Source organism: Callorhinchus milii, unplaced genomic scaffold, assembly GCF_018977255.1.
Source record: "Callorhinchus milii isolate IMCB2004 unplaced genomic scaffold, IMCB_Cmil_1.0 Scaffold44, whole genome shotgun sequence".
NCBI lineage: Eukaryota > Metazoa > Chordata > Chondrichthyes > Chimaeriformes > Callorhinchidae > Callorhinchus > Callorhinchus milii.
The window spans coordinates 277,327-286,230 of record NW_024704785.1 but is presented as its reverse complement, the minus strand read 5'-3'; the positions used below and the strand labels follow the sequence as shown (position 1 = coordinate 286,230).

Genomic DNA, 8,904 nt, shown 5'->3' with positions numbered 1-8,904 from the left:
AAACACCAGTGCTGCCGAACAAAGAGTGGTCAAATATTGCTTTGTTGAGGTTTTTCATACATGAGTCTAGTTAGTTTTAAATTTAAGAAGGCCTATGCCCACTTTCTCAATTTTCTATATCTCTCAGCATTTTGGTTAGCGGATTCATTACAATCAGTGTACAAATGCAAATTTTTATTGTATTGTACACTGGAATCTGAAAATTGGGACAAGGTTCTAAATCTGACCAACTGAATGTGATTTTGGGATGATTCATAGAACCATTGAAATTTACAGCGCTGAAGATGGCCATCCAACCCATCTTGTGTGTGCCGGCTCTTTAAAAAACGCTGTTTTCAGTCCCATTTGCCCACCCTTTTCCCATACCCTTGTTGTTAACCCCTTTTAAAACCATAGACATTTACAGCAAAGAAGAAGGCCATTCAGCCAGGGGGAACACTCAAAGAGCTACACATTGTGACTGTCCTTCAGTGTGCTTTTGCAGTCGTACAGTTTTGTGAGGAAGAATGCTGCAACTTCAATGCTGAAATTTATGACTTGCCTGTTTTTACCCATTACAATTTCTCCATGAAACGAACTCAGTTTCTCCAGCGTCAACTCTATGGCCCATGGTTGTATTTGTCTCCAGCTACACTGTATTCTGCCACCTGATAAAACAAACATGAATCCAGTATGATTATCTTTGTTTTATCAGGTGGCAGAATACAATTCAGAATACAATGTAATTCAACTGTCAGAATCATACTACTTTTTTCTTATGGGGTGAAACTATTCCCTGAATAAAAAAAGTGACTTTTGATTCACCTCTAAAAAAAAGCCTCTACTGGCTACAACATCTACACTTCTGTTATCAATAAATTTTTTGTCAGTCAAAATCAGATTCACTGTTCATTAATTCCAATTTACATATCACACATTGCTGTGGAGATAAACAATTCTGTGTCACGGGTCTAATGTCTTTATACAAAATGTACACCTTGATTTAAAGTTAAGCAACCACAAGTATGAATAACAATGTCCCACAATAAATCTTGTTAAAAAGAGTCACACTAACATTTGATGAGCAGCTCTTATTGAAACAAACAGCAATAAATACATAAATGATTCTCCACAAGTTGTTTATTCAGCTGGGAACTTACCAGAGTTCATCACCTCCAGAATCCATGGTCAATACAGCAGAATTGCACAGTTGCTGAGAAAAAGATATCCCTGGGGAATTGCTGACTGTGAACAAATTTTAGGAGAGCCTGCAAAATGGACAGAATGGATATTGTTAACTTAAACTCTAATTTTATTTCTTTTGAAAACATGCGCTTGTTATGATTTATTTTGCAGTATCTATAATTTTATTATCACTAACTTGCTCATGCTCCATCTGTTAGGTTTTTATATGGGCTCCATTACACAGCGCAATGTGACAAGATGTATTTAGTGTTGCTGTCTAACAAAGCAATAGTGGTCCAAAATCTATTGGCTTAGACAGAAACCAAACTCAAATATGCAACTGTGACTAATGATCAGTAAGTGGGTAAATATGAAGAAGGATTTGTTTTTTATATATATAATTCCTTTGCTGTAAGATTGATGCTGAGTTGGGCACATTGTTTTGCTGGTGTGCTATGCTATGCTCGCCTCGAAATTAATCTTGAAGCTAAGGAATTTAAAAAAAAACATAATTCATATGTATCAATCGCCTAATCATTAGTTACAGTAACATCCTGTTACTGTCTGTTTAGTGTTGTTTATGATTCAGATCCCGGCCTCAATACAGTACTTTTACAGACTGCAAAAAAAACAATCAATGTTTTCTTCAGCTCCTTAACTTCCATCACACCACAGCTTCATACAAAATGCATCTGAAGCATTTGCAAATGTCACATTCTATTTTTTTTTAAAATACTCCATGTTACATTCAGAAAAGTGTGGACAACCAGAAAACATATAAGGTGTGGTACTCCTTAAATAAAACATCTTGTGTGTGGTATGAAATAAAATGATGTGATAATAATAAATAATCCTTGCATTTGCTATAGCGCCGTGTCACGTCTTTGAGACGTGAACAAAGCGCTTCACAAAATACACTGCGAAGTGAATTGACTGTATATTTTGTGGGGTGAAAAATAGTTGTTCTGCAGTTATTCTGGGGAGGAATGTTTTAGAGGCTGAACTTGCAAAGGGTAACATCACCCTTTTGCAGATATGTGATCCACCCCTAAATGTACTGCTACACCACTCATACAGCACATGGACCATTCCAACAGTAAAGGCTTTTTCTGTTCATGCTTATTCCCTGAGTGCTCCAAATGCATTTGAGGCAGATGCAAAGGCACTTTGCAAATAAGAAATCTGTCCTTTTAAAAAAAAANCCACGGAATGGGGCAAATGCACTTCAGATCAATCGGCATCTTAAATACAAACCGTTACCGTCGGATCTGTCATCAGAAGCTGAGTGAGTGTTTTGGCCGCAGAATCCCCTGAACACCCGCAGAAAGGTTACACTGATCATTGGAGAAGTCACTCCTGTTTCACAGTGAGTGAGTGAGTGAGGGAGTGAGTGAGTGAGTGAGTGCAGGAACACGCCTTCACCTTAGTCTGGAGCCCCAACACAACTCGGGGACTCCGGGGAGAGCTGTGGAGAGGTCCCGGTGAGACTGTATATAAATGCATATAAATGCACTCGGCGATGGGAAAAGCCGACACAACGCTGTTTATCAAACACATAGCCTGTGTGTGAGTGTGTGTGTGTGAGTGAGTGTGTGTGAGAGTGTGTGAGTGTGAGTGAGTGTGTGAGTGTGTGAGAGTGTGAGTGAGTGTGTGTGAGTGAGTGTGTGTGTGAGTGAGTGTGTGAGTGTGTGAGTGAGTGTGTGTGTGTGAGTGAGTGTGAGTGTGTGAGTGAGTGTGTGTGTGTGAGTGAGTGTGAGTGTGAGTGTGTGTGAGTGTGTGTAAGTGAGTGAGTGTGTGTGAGTGTGTATGAGTGAGTGTGTGAGTGTGTGTGTGTGAGTGTGTGAGTGTGAGTGAGTGTGAGTGTGTGTGTGAGTGAGTGTGAGTGTGAGTGTGTGTGTGAGTGAGTGTGTGAGTGTGTGTGAGTGTGTGAGTGAGTGTGTGTGTGAGTGAGTGTGAGTGTGTGAGTGGAGTGTGTGTGTGTGAGTGTGAGTGAGTGTGTGTGAGTGTGTGAGTGAGTGTGTGAGTGTGTGTGTGTGAGTGTGTGAGTGTGTGAGTGAGTGTGAGTGTGTGTGTGAGTGATGTGAGTGTGAGTGAGTGTGTGTGTGAGTGTGAGTGAGTGAGTGTGTGAGTGTGAGTGTGAGTGAGTGAGTGTGAGTGTGAGTGTGTGAGTGTGTGTGAGTGTGAGTGAGTGAGTGAGTGTGAGTGAATGTGTGTGAGTGTAAAAAAAATCTATACACCAATTCTTTGGCCATATGTGTATAACGGGGACAGGTGGTGTGTGAAGCGGAGCCGCTGCTCCGGGAGCGGAGTGAAACCCTCCACCATGAGGTGCTGATGGTTTCCCGGATCCCTCGCGCCCCCTCACGCTGCTCGTGTCGGGGGGAATGTTTGATGAAGATTTACTGGGAAGTCAGTGAGAGTTTCCCTCCTGTGGGGAATGCAGTGAGCGCTGCTTTCCCAGTTCTTCCCGACTGAGGAGACTGTTGAACCCAAACATCACTGGAAGCGCTCGGAGTGCAGTGCTCTGATGCCCTTCAATGAGCAGCGATACCAACGCAGAGGTTTGCAATCCGCCAGAACTTTATTGAGACCGAAATATAATCTGCAGCTCAGCTCAATGCCACTCACTCACTGGTCTGTGTGTGTGTGTGGGGGGGGGGGGGGGGGGGGGGGGGGGGGGGGGGGAGGGGGGATGTTCACAGTGAGGACCTTCCTCCCTCCTGTCCTCCTTTGCTGAATTGCTCTGATAAAGGGCTTTGGCAGCTCGAGGTGTGAGGCTGGGCATAGACTGACGTGCTGCCAGGCGGGGGGGGGGGGGGGGGGGAGGGCAGGGGGCAGGGCAGGGGGGCAGGGCAGGGGCAGGGCAGGGGAGGGCAGGGGGCAGGGCAGGGGAGGGCAGGGGGCAGGGCAGGGGGGGCAGGGCAGGGGAGGGCAGGGGGCAGGGCAGGGGGGGCAGGGGGCAGGGCAGGGGGGCAGGGGAGGGCAGGGGCAGGGCAGGGGAGGGCAGGGGGCAGGGCAGGGGGGGGCAGGGGGCAGGGCAGGGCAGGGGGGGCAGGGGCAGGGCAGGGGGCAGGGGAGGGCAGGGGCAGGGCAGGGGAGGGCAGGGGCAGGGCAGGGGGCAGGGCAGGGGAGGGCAGGGGGCAGGGCAGGGGGGAGGGCAGGAGGAGGGTAGGGGGGGCAGGGGCGGGGTGGGGGGGCGGGGCTGGGGGCGGGGCTGGGGGGGCGGGGCCGGGGCTGGGGGCGGGGCTGGGGGGGTGGGGCCGGGGCTGGGGGCGGGGCTGGGGGGGCGGGGCCGGGGGTGGGGGCGGGTATCAGCGCTGTTCGGGTACTGACTGATCATCACTGACTGACTGACTGACAGCCGAGCGCTGGAGCCCCACAAGTGCAGCACTTCTTCACACAACTCACTGCAGAGGCTCAGCTCAGCGCTCTGTGGGGAGAGTTCATTCACATCAGGTTAGCGCTGATATATCTGCTTCATCTGTTTTTATCTCTATCTATCTATCTATCTATCTATCTATCTATCTATCTATCTATCTATCTATATCTATCTATCTATCTATCTATCTATCTATCTATCTACTATCTATCTATCTATCTATCTATCTATCTATCTATCTATCTATCTACTATCTATCTATCTATCTATCTATCTATCTATCTATCTATATCTATCTATCTATCTATCTATCTATCTATCTATCTATCTATCTATCTATCTATCTATCTATCTATCTATCTATCTATCTATCTATCTATCTATCTCGGTGTATATTCAGCCTATTGTCTTATTCCAATTGTATTTCCCATTTCATTTCTCTTTTACGTATTTCCAGGCTGTTTCAGGCTGTTTCTCGTCCACCTGGTTGTTTTAATCATTTTAATTCATCTTTTATACGACTTTAAGTAACATTTCTGGATGTATTCATTCACTTTGTTGGGTCTGAGATCCCCCAAGTCCTTCTTGTCATGGCCACAATTTGCACGTTTTCAATAAGAATTGTCCTCACCTCTTAATATGTGTGTTTTATTGTTTTTCTTTGTTGCTTTTGTTTCACCTCGAATTTGATCACATCCTTTGCCAAACGTGCATATCAATAATAGTAATAATAATATGACCAGTCGTCTCCGAATTCACAAATTTACTGGTGGATAAGTCATCAAAATGCAGTATTACTCACCAAAATCGTACACGGGTTTGCGACCTCATCTCGTTGAAGAAGAAAGATGCGGAGTTGGTTGCAGATCACTGCGAACTTCTTCAGAAACTGATACCGGAGTAAAGAGAGCCATCGCTTTGTGCCGGCATCTCAACGCTGCAGCCTTCCTAGAAAGAAGAGGATTATTACCTTTAACAGCCAAGAGGAACGCGTTATTTACCCAAATAGACCCACAGTGGCCAGTAATTCTCAATTGAAGCAAACGGTCATTGCATCTGTCTGATCGTGGAGAATCCGTAAAGTACCTTTACATCAACTTTTCTTATCATACACTTGTAAATCCGCTCCAAAGATTCAGCGAAAGGAAACAAGACGAGAAAGCAGGATGCTTCTGGGATAGGAGGATGCGATGTGCACAGTAAACATTTGGGATCATCCCTTAAGAATAACCATTTCTGAGGTGTCCCAACCCATGTCATTCGGGATTGTTCTACAGCCCCCCCCACCGACCCCCACTTCTCTTTCTTCCTCTGACCGGTTTTGCATTTGTCCCATTCATTGTACAGCTTAGGCTTTGTATTATTATTATTATTATTATTATTATTATTATGCAGAGGGTCACCTCCTTCTCCCTCTCCCCTTGGCTCATTGTCAGATTCCGCCACTGTGAAGCGCTCTGGGACGCTTCCCTGCATAAAGGGCGCTATATAAATGTAAGTTGTTATTATTATTATTGACTTCTTTATTGTGTGAAACTCTGATCAAGATTCGCCACAGGAGCGTCAGAAGGATCAGAGAGTTTGTCAGTTGATGCTGAATAACTTCCTCTTCCATTCAATATCTATGGCACAATAATGTCCAGAACTGTCTCATTGCTAGATCTGAAGGCAAGATATATAATAATAATAATAATAATCCTTGCATTTGATATAGCGCTTTTCACGTCGGGAGGACGTCCCAAAGCGCTTCACAGAATATACTGTAAAGTGAATTGACCGTATATTTGTGGGCGAACGCGGCAGCCAATTGCGCACAGCAATGTCCCACAAACAGTCATAGATTGAAAATGACCAATTTATTATTGTTTTTGGTTTTTTGGAGGGATTATTATTAGGCGTGTGGAGTAAGGAAACTTGCCCAAGGTTTCGCCCTGACTGGAATTGAACTCAGGTCTCTCACTTGCAAAGCGAGTGCTCTAACCACTGAGCTACAGGACTCCACGATACTGTAGATGCTGAAAATCTGAAATAAAAGCAGAAATCCCTGGGAACATGCAACAAGTCAGGCAGCATCTATGGAGTGAGGACAGTGAGTTAACATTTCAGATCGATGACATTTCAGGGGTTCTGACAAAAGGTCACTGACTTGAAATGTTACACTTTTCTCTCTCTCCATAGATGCTGCCTGACCCGCTGCATATTCCCAGTGACTTCCATCTTTATTTCATTGCTAGATCTGTTTTATTTTTAAATTCAGTGTTACTGGGATGTCTGAGAATTACGGAAAACATTTTGTATTTTTTTCAAAATACTGCAGCCATGACTTTAGTAATCAATACAACATGTCCAACAGCAGCTAGCCGAAACTAGTGGTAGTTAAATATTCTTGTGCTTCCTTTTTGTTTCCAGAGAAAAGCACCGAATAATGAAGAGCTGAACTGGATTCATTGTCAACATGGGTCCTTTAGAATCAGAAAATGAGGTCAATGTAACAGAGGAGAGAGAGCAGGGAGCAGCAACGGACCTGAAGGAATGGGAAGGTGATACCACCACAAATTATAATGGCCCTTATCCTGCCCACTTTTCCATAAAAGACAGCACAAAGTTACTTGGGGTGCAAATAACTCTCATCCTAGCTTATTGCTCCATCATATTTCTTGGGGTTATGGGTAATTCACTGGTTATCTATGTAGTTATCAGATATAAAAATATGGCAACAGTCACCAATTTCTTCATTGCAAACCTGGCAGTGGCTGACTTAATGGTGAATACTTTATGTCTGCCTTTCACTCTGGTATACACCTTGTTAGGTGAATGGAAATTTGGTTCAGTTTTATGCCATCTGCTTCCTTACGCCCAAGCTCTCAGTGTCCATGTGTCCACAGTGACTCTCACTGTCATTGCTCTGGACAGACATCGATGCATTGTTTATCACTTGGAGAGCAAAATCTCCAAGAAAAGATGCTTTATCATCATAAGCATCACCTGGCTCGCTAGTGCCGTGTTGGCTTGTCCTCAAGCTATATTCAGAGAGTATATAAACATAGAGCTTGAAGGTCTGAAAATGCAAGCATGTTCAGAAAAGTGGCCGAATGGGAATGACAATGATGGCACCCTTTACAGTGTATCCATGCTGCTGCTGCAGTATGTGCTGCCCCTGGTGATTATATGTTTTGCCTACATTAGAATCTGGACCAAGTTGAAAAACCATGTTAGTCCAGGGGGAGGGAATGATCACCACCACCAGAGGAGAAGAAAAACCACCAAGATGCTGGTGATGGTAGTTGTGGTATTCGCTGTGAGTTGGTTGCCATTCCACGTGTTTCAACTTGCCATCGACATCGATAAGAATATTTTCGATCTAAAAGAGTACAAGTTGCTCTACACCATATTTCACGTCATAGCCATGTGTTCCACCTTTGTCAATCCGCTGGTCTATGGATGGATGAATAAAAATTACCGGTACTCCTTCCTCACGGTGTTCAAATGCGAGCAAAGGCTTGATTCGATTCACTCTAAAGGAATAGCAAGGTTCAGAAGCAACACACGGAATGAAAATACAGAAGTGACAAACTGTCTATCCTCTCCAGCCATTCAGCTCACTGAAGTCAATCAGCCAACCAGTGTTTAATGGCATTCACTCTAAGCTTTCATACTCTTGCATCTGATGAACACCAACCTCCGACTGCATTGGTTTACAGAGCGGCTGGTTGCTACATTAAATCAGTTAGTAAAATGAGTACACTACATTCCAATGTCAGTTTCTGTAAATAAAGACCAATATTTATTGTTTTCCCTAAAGGAGTTCACTCACTGCTTGTCAAAATAGAATTGAAAAAATAATGCTCATGAAAGTGAAATCCACTCAAAATTTGTGTTGTTGCATTCTAAACCAAATTAGTTCAGTATTATACTGTACTAAGAAATTATTTGTAGAGAGATGTATCACTAAAGTTGACTGGCATTTCTGAAGACTAAATATAGACAGATTCTTTCATTCTATCTGCAATTTAAGTGTATTTTACAGATATTACTATGATAATCATGATCAATCAGTGTTTGTTGATTAGGCAAATCCCTCAATCCTCCCTTACATAAAAAAAAGACCATGGTATAATATTTACATAGATTTAAATAAATTAAATATTGAATTTAAATTAAATTAATAATTACATTAATTAATTTAACAATACTAAATAGTGAAAACAGGCCACTAGGACCCATTGTGTCCATCCAGGTGTTTATACTCCACATGAGTCTTCACCCTTCCTTATCTCCTCTCCCATACCCATGTATTCCCTTCTCCCTTATGTATGCAAAATGTGCAATGCATGGCAGAAGTCTAGATCCAATTCAAGTTA

The 8,904-nt window shown here is 43.5% G+C and overlaps 1 protein-coding gene across 1 annotated transcript; it reads left to right on the top strand.

The window, feature by feature from the left end:
• The first annotated feature begins 4,557 nt into the window (after window positions 1-4,557).
• On the top strand, window positions 4,558-8,174 carry LOC121851511 (neuropeptide Y receptor type 2-like). Its single transcript, XM_042345378.1, has 2 exons — window positions 4,558-4,620; window positions 6,953-8,174. The coding sequence occupies exon 2, from the start codon at window positions 6,999-7,001 to the stop codon at window positions 8,172-8,174; it is 1,176 nt and encodes a 391-aa protein (XP_042201312.1). The 5' UTR covers window positions 4,558-4,620; window positions 6,953-6,998.
• The last annotated feature ends 730 nt before the right edge of the window (window positions 8,175-8,904 follow it).